Below are 15,222 nucleotides of genomic sequence, written 5' to 3' on the forward strand. Positions count from 1 at the left end.
ACGCTGACAAATCCAAGGTTTGCGACACACACACACAAACTACCTCTCTGGGACACTGCCTTCTTTGACAACTGCATGGACAAAACACACTCACACAGACATCACACACAGACCTGTCAAAGAAAATATGTGTGCGTGAGAAACATTTTTACAATATTGAAGAGACAGAGAGCCATACTCCACCAAACATCCACAATATCTGACAGCTGAGACATAAGAAAGTCTTGCCAAGTGTCTGGATCTTGACTTTGGCACTGCTGTAATCTTCAACCTGCCAAGAGCACGTTTTGAATAAGAAAGGCTGCCAAAATTAGCAAAACGAGCCTGTGGTTAAATGCGGTGCAGTCAATGAGGCAGTCAATATGAGTTAATCTTTTGTTAAAGCCCGCCAGAAATTTGGCTTGAAATAGTCAAAATGCATAAAATGTATCAAAGTTGAAAGTGTCATTAAGCATCCACAAAAATCTGACTGAAAATAAATGTTCAACACTTTGAGAAAACCTAGATAAATAACCGGTTATGATACTGTTTGGATCATTTTTCAAGAGAGATTGACATCTGCTGAGCTGCTAAGCTGCTAAGCATGTGTCAATCAGTCTAGTGCAGCCTTTTATGTGTGAACCGACCGAGTCAGAAACGGAGGAAGAAGTAGAAGCGCTGCCATTTCAATCCGTTACTAACTGTTGAGATACAACACTATCCACATCACTGTTTGTACAGTAGCAAGCATGTACATGCAACATCAGTGAAAATGCCCTTATTTTAACTCAAATATATCAATGCAAAGCTAAATGATGAATCTGTAGTTAGATCAAGTTAGCTAGTGCCCAAAATTAATTATAAACAACGCAAACAAAACTCAAGCAGCCGAAAAAGACCATCAGTCCTTTGCCCAATGATGACACTGTGCTGTGAGTAAACAGCTGAATAGCTGCTTTGTAACTATTTCTTCTGACTGGTTCAAATAATTATTTGCATTATTTTCCAACTGAGTACCTTAGAGGAGAATATTTCGGTTTTGGGTTAATACACATTTTTATTACTTTTTTTGCCACTTACTGTCATGAAAATGAATTTAAATTAAGTCATTAAAGACTTTTATTTACTTTAAGTAAACAAAGAAGTGAAGAGGGTAAGAGCACTGAATGCCAGGCGAAGGCTTGTTGGAGTTCTCAGAGACGTATGGATGTAATGACTCTCATGTAGAGGCACAACAAATAATACTTTTAACACTTGCACTACAAACCAACAGCCATGTCTTAAACAGGCAAACACAGTAAGGCAAAGCTTTAATCTTTGTCAACTTTTGTGATCATGTAGTGTCACAGTCATGATATGAGAGAGATCCATGTGATGTTCTGTGTGTAGATAGACATCATAACCGCAGACCTGCTTTCTTTAGAAAAACGACCCCGTAAAAAAAAAAAAAGAAAAGATGTTTGATGTAAGATACACTTCAAAGACCAAGCCCTTTTACATCCGCAATTATGATCCTGAGAGATAGGTGGAAGGGTGGGTATAATGATCCAAGTGTGGAACTGAGAGCGTAAAAGTATTTGGCGGGCAGTGAGTATATGTGTGTTTCTGCCCCTGAACTAACTGTGATCACAGAGACCTGCAAGGCAAGTGATCTCAAGAGAGCCCTCCTCTATTGAACAGAGTTACAAAGGGGAAACGGTGGCAGACAAACAGTGTGTTTCATTAAAGTGTCTCCAGATTCTACATGTGGATTTGCAACACAAATACATATTGCATGCATTTGTGATACATTTTGTATGACTCTCTAAGTCATTTTTGTTGTGCACTGATTTGTGTTTCATTGTTATTCTTTCACCTAATATGAGTTCTGAGATATAACATGTTGCTCACCTGCAGCAGGGGTCTCTGAACTCCCAGGACTTTCATGGTATCAGCACTGGCAAGGATCTTCAAGGGGTCTGCTGCCTTGCTCACCACCTGGATTTCCTTGTTAATCTCTGTTCGCACCTGAGAGTTCAAAGACAAAATGTAAATTACATGGGATGAAGCTTGAACAATGAAGAACTAAGAAACTGTGCAGTACCATCTGCATGTAAGTTGCTTTTACATAATGTGATACATTAATTTAAACTCAAATGTTTCTTGTTAAAGCCTGAGGGAGATACAGCTGCATTAGGCAGGATTTCAAGCATAATTGTACATCTAAGGGTTAACCTTTTTCTTAAGTAGTAAAAGTGAAGTTCTGTTTTAAGCAGACATCATCTGTATTTTCAGGTATTTTACATACCAATATAAAATAAGTAGTATGTGTCCCTGGTCACCTATGGGGATTATAAGTTTGGACATTTGAAAGCAGAGTGTTATGAACAGAAATTATTTTATATTGAGAAGATTAAGAAGTACAGTGGTCCCAGAACTCTGCCATCGTGCTTTCTTAGTCTGATCATATTTAGGAATTCTTGAAGTAGAACAGTAGAACATTTAGGCCAATGGACTGTCCCACAATTGCGCAGGTTTGACCTTTTCTTTCAATTCAATATCAAACGAATGTTTCCAACTATTGTTTAATAAGAACAGACAGTGATTTTCATTAACCAACAACAAAGAAGGTGAGTGAGTCTGTGAGTCTGTTTTGCTTTAAAAATGTATTTTCTTTAAATAAATCAATGTTCCACAAAAGCATTTCTGTCGGGATAGTACCCCATTCATTTAGATAGTATAAAAGAGCAGTATTGTGTCATTTTACTGACCTGGTTGAGGAAGAGGTCATTGATGTAGTAGGTGAGGAAGGCTCGGAGCTGGCACTGCTTGGCCTGGCCTGGCCCCATGTTCATCTCTATCTCCTGAATAAACCTGAACAGAAGCAGAGTCAAAAGGAGCAAACATTTAAACAGCTAGCATACACCAACACCACCTGTTAATGGAGGCTTAATTCACCACCAAAATGTTTGAAACATGATCACAGGAGCAATGAGACACAGGCCTGTGAACAGCAACACCGTAATCTTGCATGAATGGGTCCAACATTGACTGTCTGGGAGGTTAAATTCTGCTGAGGGAACTGATTTTAGGAAGTTTTGTATGACTCTCAAGGTGCCTTTGAGCAAGATAGTTAACCTGAAAGTGCTGCAGTGGAGCAGTTTGTACCATTAGTGCAAGACTTTGCCAGAAAACAGTGGTAAAAGTGTCCACCAAGACCTGTGAAAAATTAATTCCATTGGTACAAAATGATATAAAAGGATCACCTCTGCAGTATCCATGCTCCTTAATTTCCCCAGTAAGCTGGTGTCTGGCTGGTCACTTTGGGTCAGACAGTAATGTATGGGTTGGCTGAGGCACACACACACCTCGTTTGTCAGAGAATCACCGGTCACTGGCCTTGTCTTACACACACACCACAGGGCGAACCATGCAAGAGCGAGCAACTCCTCAAGCGTTCAGCACATATAAATGCACAAATAAATCAAACTGCTTGCAAAATAATTCTTTGACCTGCGAGTCTTGTGATATGTGACCTAAACTTAAAAATGAGAACGCGAGAGGAAAAAGTGGATGAATACAATTTTTTTATTTGAGAAAATGAAGAAAAGATGAGATCTATAAGAGAATATAACACATAGGTCAAGCTACAGGGTTTACCCAAAAATGTAGTTTGGCTGGACAAAGCTAATTGTAAAAAGCAGAGGGACGACTCCATTGTTTGGAAACATCGTGTGTCTGCTAATCAAAAGTTGGTGTCAGTGCCATTGGGAGGCTGCAGCATTGCAGACAACCAAGTAAGCCTGCAGGAACTATGGATCATAGACTGTAATGTATAAAAAGGTGGACGAATTGTTACCTCCCCAAAAGTGAAGTTAAAACGGTCCCCCATAACTGCTTAAAAAGTCAGAAGGTTCTGTTCTGCTATGGACTGTACCATCCTGAGGAATCTCTGCAGGTTTGGTTTGGTTAGTGGAAGGGCAGGACGCCAATACTGCGACTTCTTCAGCCAATCCCTACTGCACAGACTCTGGCTGCAAACGCCAATACATCAGCCCCAGTCATGGGGGGAATTTGGCTTCACCTTTTTTTTTTTTTACAAAAGGATAAGATGGAAAGGTGTCATCCATCTTTATGTAGTCGATGCTGAGGCTCAATTGAAGTTGAAGACTGTTTCTATAAACTTAACTAGCATATTCACACATATCAAGAAATGGGTATAAACACCACGAATAGCACCAGCTCTTAAGATAAAACTACTCAGCATCTGCCCCAATTAGTCAGCAAGAGCTGAGGCAAGTGTTTGTGAGTATGTGTGAGTGTCTCAGAGCAAGTGAGCTAGGTACCTCAACCTATTCTAAATCCTTCATTGATTCCCACTAAAACTCTACCCCGACAGAAAGTTAAGCAGGAGAAACTCTTCTGTGGCCTCATTAAAGCTGTCAAGCTGGCAAAACAAAGGAGGCCAGACATACCGCTTCTGTTTAAATATGTAGAGAGCACAACTTAAACACTTCATCTTTTTAAAAAAAATACAATTCGTGCTGACAACTTCATTTTCAAAAATCGATCCTTTGACAAAAGTTGCCAGTTTGAATGTGTCGTGTTGTTCAGGGATCCATCTCGTGCTGTCATTATTGTCATTGTTTCAATACTCGTGTCAGGATGATGGATCTTCAAGTTTGTGTGAGAGCACAGATGGATTTTTGCAGGCAGGGGTGATAACGTTTGAGTAATGTAGCAGCAATGAGGCAGTAAAACGGCTTTGTCTATCCAGAGGGGCCATCTGGAGGCAAGACCCCTTCACGAGTATACGGAGCCCATGGGTGTTACAAGGAAGTTTAGCCAAGGTAACTGGGCTAAAAGCACCATCGAGGGCCACAACGTGAACCCAGACATGTCAGCAAAATTTACATTTTAGAAGGGTAGGCACCATTAGAAAGACAACACACATTAAAAAGAGTGTTTAGTAAGAGAATTTAGAAGAATCATTTTGGATATGGAGTCGTAAAAAGCTGGATTTAAATGCAAATGGAATAATAACGCGGGGCAAAACAGAGAAGAGCTTAAAGATTTCCAAATGGATCTTGACAAAAAATCTCTGCCAGCTCATTATCATTACAACCACAATCTTCCAAATGTTGCCGATGGCACGACATACTGCTCAGAGAGTAACAGCTTCTGGAGAAGATGATGGCGGTGATAAAAGATGACACCAAACAAGCTTACACACACTGTACAGCCATTCAAAAGCAATCAACTTGACTCAATCGCAAATGAATCACAAACTCAGAAGAGCCCTTTCAGGCAATACAAGTCTCGTTCTCTGAGCCAAACCTCCTACACAAAAACATGCAGAGTTAGCCCGAACCCCCACACTGAAGAATGACAGCTATAGCTTAATTTTTATGTCTCAAGGCTACAATAGAGCTTGACTTTACATTGGGCTGCATTGACATCATTCCAACAGTTAACCCTGAGCTACTGTGATATAAATCAGAAGTGGTGTATCTGGCTGCAGCTCCCGTTATAATATAGCTGGGGAAAGAAAATCTTTGTCTTTTTTAACAAGCCTGAAGTCTCTCTGCATCCAAAAGTCAAAGCAGGCATATTTGAATGAACAATGTAAAAGCAGGTTACATCCTTCAAGCACTGCTTTTGTACCTAGAATAAATGTGCCGGTGCAGTTGTACAGGTAAAGGCCTTACTCCCTCATCAAGAATACCATAAAAGCCTATTAAGATGTGAACAAAACCATAAATGAAATGCATGCTTCTTTAGATAGCCTTCACTTCTAAAGATGCTTTCTATTCTTACAAAACTAAGAATTTAGCTGTTGTGTCTTCATGCTTGTGAGGTTGTTACAACAGGACCCCATGTGATGTAAGCAGTGTCAGTTTCATTGCCAGGTGATGACAAAAATACACAAGTCGACCATATCGCAGCTGTATGCAGCGAATGTGTCAGCCAAAGGAGCCACAGGGCCACCGCAACACGACTCGCCCCGTGTGTGTGTGAAATCTTAACAAGCGTAAAATAATCTGCTTATCTGCACTCTCACATACTCCTTTTCCAACTGGCCTGTAAGCACAGTGGCAGATAGTCACAAAAAGACATGAATGCAGAAAAGAGGTCCAGATCAAAGGCTTCAATTACAAAAAGAGAGTTAGAATCAAAAAAAGGAAATGTAGACTATGAGTGAGTGTGTGATGGAGGTTCCAATTGATTTATGGACAACAATTATTAGAGTAATGCTCCTCTCTAGGCCCCTGAGTAGAGGAACATATCTTTTAACTGCCCAACTCTATCTAAAGGATGCAAGAATAAGTATACTGTATGTATGTATGCGTATTAAAATAAAGAAAGACCAATACATTTTGTCCATAGAGGACTACAGACTGGCCTCACTTTCACATTTGCACCCACCCACTACAAGGCTCACATGCTCCTAGAAGTCATTACAAAACGCTGCCAAATACTGGTTCAAGCACACTCAAATAAAAAAACACAGACACGCTGACTTTTTATTCAAATTCAGAGTGAGTTTGCCATCACTACCCTGTGCTCCACTCAGAGTGTGCTGTCACCTCTAGATCCAACATGGCTGCACCAGTGGCATTCCAAACCCAGCTTCTTAGCAGCATCCCCTGATGATTGCTCATGACAGCATGTAATTATGTGTCATTATGAAACATATGCTCTGCATGTATGCACGCATGCTTGTATGCATGAATGGCAAATGGCATTCCTGGATGACATGATATTTTTATTTTAAAAGGGATTTAGCTGATAGTGCTTTCTAATAACTGTACGATCATTCAGAGAAAATAAATGTTTGATATTTTTAAGATAATTAATAAAAGAAAAAGAACGGACAGGGACAGAGATTTGATATAGCAGAAACTCCGAATTAATTCCCCACAGGAAACTAAACCTAAAGGTAACAAATGCTTCTTTAAATGGGAAGGGCTGGGATCCCGTCATCAATCTCCATCTGCAGCCGCGGCGTAATGATGCTGAAAGAGGAACGGGATAGAGACAAAAGATTCAAAGAAAGACAGCAGAATAAGAGTGCGCTAAGATCGATTGGAGAGTCAGCACTTTTTAAATCTCCCAGAATTCCCCTTAGGCACGAACCCATCAGCTATGGTGAATTCTGAAGACGTGTCACACCATCAAGGACAGGACACACTGAGCCCCTGCAAACTGAGCAGGCGTGTGTTTGTGTGTGTGTGTGTGTGAGCACACAACATAAGAACACACTCATTGGCTGCCATAAAAATGTACAGCCACATGTCAATACATCAATACACCACATCCGCCAACATTTAAAAGCACTTATCTATATGCAATTACTCTTACTCACAGCACTACCCAGTCTCTTCAGGGAAGATCTCAAAGTCATAAAAGGATTTTAATGGATGGCAACACTTTATGGGTTTTATTGTGCAACCAACATTAGCTTTCATTCCAATGGATCAGACAGTAAATGCAAGAATGGCAGCTTTTAATTGTTACCCCAACTGCTCATTCAATATTGATTCTGTGGGAATATTACACACTCCAATGCACACTACTTACTCATTTCTACAGCGATGTGAAATTAATGAAGTCGCAGTCGAGAATGTGAAGACGTACTCAAGAGGTTTCAGAATGCTCAGCTGTGAATTAAACACACAATCAAAGAGACAGATGGGGCGCAATCATATTCTGTATGGCTTTTGCTGGATCCAAAGCACCTTTAAAACAAAAATATGTTTCTTAAAAATATATATAATGTACATTCAGGTAAATGTTCCTAACTACAGCTATTCTCACAATGACCACTAGATGGCACTATGTCAGCTTTCTTCCACATCTCAGCAGCACAACAGGTTGACATCGGTCTCTTTTTTTTTTTTTTTAAATTCACGATTGGTTTTGAGGAAAAATGAAGATTCCAGTTGGTCTAAAACCTGCACAAGATTTGTGTGTCTGAGTATGACACAAAGAAAGAGATGTGTATGAATATATTGTTTTCCTTCCTCTTCTTTTCATTTGTTGTGACAATACTGTGTGTGATTAAGCGTACCAGTGTGTTTTCATCAGTGCCAGCTGAAATGCATATGGTCTTCCCACACACACCGCCTACGCCTCTGCCAGACTCCCTGCTGTTTCTACCCTGGCCTTGCCCCTGATGTTGCAGCACACACGCTGAAGGCTTTCAGACTGTGTGTGCACATGTGTGGGAGTGTGTGTGTGTGTGTGTGTGTGTGTGTGAGAGAGAGAGAGAGAGAGAGAGAGAGAGAGAGAGTGTGTGTGTGTGCGTGCAAAGCATAGGGTGGGCAGAGGGGAGAATGAGTGTGTTTGTTTAAGAGAACAAAAGAGGTAAAACGAGGAGTGTGATGGGAAGGTGCAGGGATGCATTATGTAAATTATGTCTCTGTGTGTGTCGTTTGTGTGTGTGTGTGTGTGTGTGTGTGTGTCCACATGCTTACAGCAGCAGGTATAAATGAGCTTCATAATCAGAACCTTTTCTTGGGAGAGAAATGCTATCAGAATATAAAACATCGGTCCATCCTTCAGTTACTCTCTATAGACTCTCTGCTACATAAGATCAGAAACAGAGCAGACTGTCACTATGAAACCATCCATTAGTAATGTGTTTCACCATGATCTCAACACAAACCTCTGAAGATCTTCAAATAATTATCTATTTCTGGCTTTAAACATGACGAATAATGTTTTTGAATCAACTAGGTCTTAAAATGTCAAAACGTGTGAGCTGATAAAACCGACTCTGTTCTCTAATGTTCGCCTTGTTTAATTCTGAAAATTTGTGATGTTCAACAGTGGCTATCAATGACACAGAGATAAGCGGCTGAATCTATGGAACATACAGTACGTTCACCCTGAGCATGTGTTTGTGTGGTTATCCACACATGTATTGTGTATATGCACATTTATGTCTCTGCACCTACTTCTGTCAGTGTTTGTGTGTGTGTGTGTGTGTGTGTGTGTGTGTGTGTGTGTGTGTGTGTGTGTGTGTGTGTGCTTTTGTCTGTCGCAGTGTGGTGCAGACCAATTAAAACAGGGGAGATTGATGACCAGGGGCTCTGAGTAGCAGCAGAAGGAGTAGCGCTAGCAGACAGCTGCTTCCTGCAGACAACAGGAAATGAGATGGCCTTGTTTAGCTGACGCTGCCGACGCCAACACCAGCGAGCCTCAAAGACAAATTACCACCTCGCCGCCGCTACTAGCCTTCTCCTCCATCTTCCTGCAGCGATGCTCTCCATTCTCCATCTCTTTATCTCTCTCTAATTCTAGCCAGGACTCTCTCTCTCTCATTAGTCTTTTCTCTGAGAGTAATGTAGTTGAGCTATATTCAGTTGATACAGTGCAGATATGGAGTAGAGGTGTATGAATACAGACGCTGCTTCTATTGTATTTCAGATTTAAGTCCAGAAGTAAAGTAAAGAATCACTTATGGAGGTGAAATAATCCATCATTTTTAGGTTAGCTTGCCTGGTAAATGATAAAAGCATACAGAAGAGTCATTATCTGCAGTTATATGATTGTCTTGAACCTGTTTTTAATGCTTACATTCACTCTTTTTTGCGGTGGGTATATCTGGCACAGCACAAACCCTCCACAAAACTTGGTTTCAAAGACACACACTTTCCCCCGCACGACGCCTACGGCAAGGAAATCACAGCAGCAGGGGTGCAAACCTGTCCACTGCCGGTTCATTCCCATTCATGACGCCTTTCAATTTCCACTGGACCACATCTTTTTATTTCTGAAGGTTTTGTCACTGAAGTATGAATTTTTATATAATGGGCTGTCTCCGCTGTCAGCTGAATGGTAAATAGTAAAACTTTTGTGGAATAAAGACGGAGTCAGACTTCATTATGAATCTGCAAGGGCGAGGAATATCTGGTTCATGAAAAAAAAGGGATTTGCAGCATCAAAAAGAGAAAAAAAATGTCTTCTAATAAAGTCTTTATAAGTTGTTACATTTTGTTAAGTCTACATTTTTAAGTCCATATGTTGGGCTGTATTTGTTTTACAGGAAGAAAGTGCCTCAAAGCCCTTTAAGCAACAATATGATATTACTTTTCCCCGTTGAATTACCTTTAACAGGCAGAATGGCGTCTATCCTATTTCCACAGAGTGCACCTTTTGCCTCCCTCAGCACTATGTAACTTTGGCAGCATCACACGGTTCTCTCACAGGAAATGCGCTCGGCAAGAGCTTGGCAAAAACAGTAGGCTGCAAGTCGCACTGTCACTATACTTTTTTTTTATGACAGTGCAGTTTCTTTTAGAGACTTCGGTGGACAACAAACAGAATTCCCTACATAATGTTGCTTTAATAGTCACAATATTTTAAAACCCAAAGCTTCACAATTTGAACAAAAGCCAGTCATTTTTTAAATATCAAGTTTTAAGTGTTAACCTCCCCTTGAGGAACATAGAGCACGGTTTCTCTTTTCACTTTTAATTGCCGCTAACTGTTGCAATTTTTTCGTGTTTACGTCTTTTATGACCCTGTGAATGGAGAGGAGCTGTGGGAGGCTCAACATGCTTCACTGAGCCATTAAGAGCACACAGGGGCAAAGATGCCTCAATGTCACAATGGGAGGCAAGCGGGTCTAAATTGCTACTTTTGTGCTCAATGTACAACGTCAATCAATGCAGACAGAGAGGCAGGTGAAGGAACTGTTTACGGCTGGTCTCATGGAGTGTGTGTGTGTGTGTGTGTGTGTGTGTGTGTGTGTGTGTGTGTGTGTGTGTGTGTGTGTGTGTGTGTGTGTGGCACCAATTGAGCTGAGCCACACAAGCACACACACACACACACACACACACTATTCTCCAGTCAGTTAGGCAGGTGCAGACAAATACTGTATCTGCTGTGATTGTACCCCGCACAATGCTTAAGTATTTAAGTGTTCATCTCCCGCTTATAAAACAAGTCTGATTAATAAGCGGCGCATTAAGTGGCCTCCCACAGGTGACATTTACAGAACAGGAGGAAAGGGAGTGCTTTAATAAAAGGAAGCTGGAGTAGGAAGTACAAAACAAAAGCTGACAAAGTAGAATACAAGGACCAACACTTATCTATGGAACAATGCACAGAGAGTTAGTTGTGGCAAAATGCACCAACAGGGTGAGGAAAGATTTAGTCCACCATAACAAGCACCTTCACTGTACGTTATCCCGATTATCACACAGCTACCCACCAGAAAACACGATTATTTGATACAAAATGTTGACTTGGAAATAACTCAGTTAAACAGAAGGTGTTTGACAAAATATAATTATGTTTAGGATTAAGAAGATGATCAAGTGAACAACTAATTTCTGTGAACATGCAGCCTCCATGAATGTAGAGTTTTCCTTTTTTCTTTAAATACTTTTTATATTCAGCGGTTATTACATTTTAATACTCAAAGTTATATAGACTGCATTTTTTTTTTGATCAATATAATTACTTTACGTGTTGATATGGTATGGATTTGTTATAAAGTTTTATTTCATGGTGCTAAAATATATTGTAGGAAAAGAGAAACAAATAAAGTTTCAATTGAATTTCTTCTGCCAAAAGATAGTCAAACACTATTGACTCTATTTAAAAATGCTGACTCTGCAACAGCGAACCGTGGAGCCTCCTTTATCTCAGACGACTAAGCTTTTATAAAACTCACATCAAACTGGAAAAAAAATCTATTTCTTGTGAAGTGAAACAAGGTGAACAGGACAGCACCAATCCCAGTGGCACCCGATTCAAGTTTCTGCCTCGCCACTGTCAGCCCGTCTGCATTTTCTTTCCAATTCACCAGGCTGATAAAACCGTAGTATCCCAAACTCCTTCCTTGTTAGCCGCAGTAAATGTGCAAACGTTCTGATGTACACAAAGGGCACAAATCTCTGCGTCGAGACAACACCCCTGCTTCACTCTCCCTGATCAAGGTAAGCTCTCCGTCAAAGTGAAAGCACTTCTCCATGCACATATTAAACAAGACACCAGTGTTTACATGTACCTGCCATATGTCAGTTACAGGCACAAACACTGCGCATATGTTTTGGATATACAGTGTCAGCCGGCTCTGCTGCAGCCAAGCAGTGTGTGATGTTTAGTAAAAGCTGAGAGTTTAAAAGGCTATCTGTCATGTGTTGGAAAAAGGTTGGGAACCACTGTTGTAGCCTACACTTTGACAGTTTAGTAAGTAAGTCAAAGAGGGATATTTTTTGAGAAGCTTAACATACAACTTCTCTCTTTAAATCCTGGCACCTAGATGTGTAGCAAGGTGACCCTGTGAGAAAAGTTAACTTTCCATGAGTCACATATAAGTTCCAAAGTTGAAAGAGACTTTGGCACAAGGGATAAAGAAGGAGAAGGAGGCTTTAGACCTAATTAAAGGTACTCTCTACGATATACTATGATTCAACAGAGCCTGAGAGAATGGAAATATATATGCCATGTGCTAAGCTAAGGTTTTTCTGGGTCACTGTTGCTTCGTTTCATCTTTGGAAAAGTCATGTAACAATTGCTAACTTTTTGGGAAAAGAGAAGTATTATGAGAGAAAGAACTGCAGAAACTGATCCCTTTTCTAACCTCTGTACACACAGACACACCCACACAAACACACAAACACTCGCAGTTCTTTTCATCAGAGTCGATGGTGATAATGATACACTCTCGTTTTGAGCCACCAAAGGACAATTCAGTGAATGACTCAGCTAGACAGAAGTGTGAAGGTGCTTTACAATCCGCCTGAAAACTACTGAGAAAAACACTTAACCTGCACACACACACACACACACAAAAAAAAAAACCCACAAAGACTTGGAATAGAAGATGGTTGTGAGGAGTCTATTTTGGCCCAAAGCGGAGAGTGAATGGAAAGTTGCCCCGGAGAAGGGAGGCGAGGTCAAAAGGTTTGCCGTGAGAAAATGGCTTCGATATTTCTCAACGATGCGATGGCTGCAGGTCAACATGTAACATTTCTTGAGTTCTATATCAACATTTCAGACCAAAAGTAAGTTGAATCTTTGCTTTCATGCATGTGTGTGCTGCATATTGTGTTGTCCTTCTCCTTCTCATACCAGCTGAGCTTGCACTGTATAGCATCATGGATGTCTAAAGGTTACACTGATTTAAAAACCCCATCCATTTATCACCTCCTTCCCCTTATCTCTCCCTCTCCATCTCCTGTCCTCCATTTCTCTCCATTTTTTCTCCCGCTCTGCTGTCATCTCTGGTCTCTTATCCCCTGTAACGCTTCTCTCTCCCCCTTTTCCCCCCTTAATTCCCCCTGCCCCTCTCCATTTTTACCACTCCATTGCCGTTATCTCTCCATGGCACCGTTTCAAAACACCCCTGTCCCCTTCTTGACAAACCTTTCCTACACCCCTCTTCTCCTTCTCCCTCGCTCTCTCTTTTTCCATTCCATTTAGACCTTTATGTTAGCGTAAGACTTTCCATCCTGTGGCGTCCAGGTAGTGAAGTGAAATGGTTCTGGGGGCTCCATTGACGCCTGATTGAATTTAAAAAAGAGAAAGTGCTAGTGGTGAGAGGTCTGTAATACTCTGAAGGGCTCCCCAAGCTATGACAGTGTTGACAGGGAGGACGGGTGGAAAGGAGAGAGGTAAGAAAAGGATAGAGGGAGGGGTAAAAAAAAAAAAGAGGGAAATGTGACAGGAAGAGGACTGAGGAAGGAGAGAAAAAAGGTGGGAAGAGTGATTGAAATTGTGTAAAAGTCTTCATCGGCATGAAAACCAGCCTATTACCACGCTCAGGCAGGAAGACAGAAACACAAAACCCGTCACAAGCGTGCACCCTTTGATAGTGACACCTCACGGAAAACGCCTCAATCACAGTTTGCATGGCCTGGAGGGAGCGAGGTGACAGGTCTCATATTGGAGACGGCCAACTAAAAAAAAAAAAATTGCAATTCCAGGAAGTGGAATGCGGGGCTGTGTGTCTGTCATACCTACAGCTCTGATAATACTCCCACACATCACATTAGAAAAGCTGAAATAGCCACTTCTTCGCATATACATAAAAAATGAAAGCAGACACACGCATCTCATGTGCAGGCTTTTCTGTATACATTACTGCCAGGGGCAATATGATGTTAGGGGTTAAATTATTCATTGATCCTGTCCGAGCCTGCTTGTTGTCGTGTCATTTCTTGGTCTCTGCATGAGAGTGTGTGTGTGTGTGTCCACTTCAAAGGGCTCCCAAGGGAGAGAGGCAACCTTGAGATGGCACTGACCTTTAACTTTTTGTAGTCGTGTTTCACTTTAGAAAGTGACAGGTGCGTATGGGACAGGCGAGCAGTGTGTTTTCATGTACATGGCCAAATGGGGTTTGTAGAGAATCTGTCCGGGAAAATGGTTCAGGTATCAGGATGACCCAAAAGTGAAGAGAGGTGAGGGAGAGAAGGAAGGTGAGGGAGGGGGGGGGGGGGGGGGGGGGGGGGGTCACAGATCCAAACAAATTCCTGGAAGGAATCATTTCTGGGATCCTCTAAGGCTCACATCAGATCATACTCAGTTTGAATAAATTGACAAGATAAGTGACTATAACTGATATAAGCCTCAAAATATTGGCACAGAATGATCCTTAATATGTATTAAAGCAGACAATAATTACATAGTTATCTATTCAAAGTATAGATTGAAAGCAAGTAACTTAAACCTTTTTTTACCCAAGTTGGATTGGACTTTGTTTAATATCAGGGGATTGAGTTTACTATGTTGGAACAATCTGATAACAGACTGTTAGCTTGCTGATCGGGGAGTGAGAAATCAAACTTTGTCTCAGAATCTAAATGTTGAAATGAAAAACAATGAAAGGTTAAAGTTTGTTGTGTGAGGCTCTCCCGATTTGCTCTTCTGGATGGGTCTAATTACTGGTGGAAATGCAAGCAAAAGCACTATATGCATGAAAGATGGTGTGTGAACTGTGGAGAGGTGTGAAGACCCTTTTGTAACTCAAGTAATCTTTCTTTCATTCTTTACAGTCATCGCATATGCAGTAGGTTTAACATGCCCCCCAAACTCAGAAAACTTTGCATCTGCATCAGAAGTAGCAAACAATGTGATTGGAGTATGGTAAGATGGTTCCATGGCCCCCCTGCAAATTTCTATTGTGTTTCTTTAGGCCGTCTTCTCTTTGCTAGCACAGGTTTATGACCCTATTAAGGACAGCATGAGGTTTTAAGTGTTTGTATTCTCCTCTTTGTCAGCCCTAAGGTGGCATTTTAAGACAGTTTC

The 15,222-nt window shown here is 41.0% G+C and overlaps 1 protein-coding gene across 1 annotated transcript in view; it reads right to left on the reverse strand.

The window, feature by feature from the left end:
- Positions 1-15,222, reverse strand: part of exoc4 (exocyst complex component 4) — a 105,924-nt gene that overhangs the window by 37,198 nt on the left and 53,504 nt on the right. The window contains exons 12-13 of the mRNA XM_061030341.1: positions 2,730-2,832; positions 1,870-1,986 (exon numbers count right to left, since the gene is read on the reverse strand). Of these exons, the coding sequence (XP_060886324.1) occupies positions 1,870-1,986; positions 2,730-2,832 (220 nt within the window). The remainder of the gene's footprint in view (positions 1-1,869; positions 1,987-2,729; positions 2,833-15,222) is intronic.

Source organism: Labrus mixtus, chromosome 22, assembly GCF_963584025.1.
Source record: "Labrus mixtus chromosome 22, fLabMix1.1, whole genome shotgun sequence".
In the NCBI taxonomy this organism is placed as follows: Eukaryota; Metazoa; Chordata; class Actinopteri; order Labriformes; family Labridae; genus Labrus; species Labrus mixtus.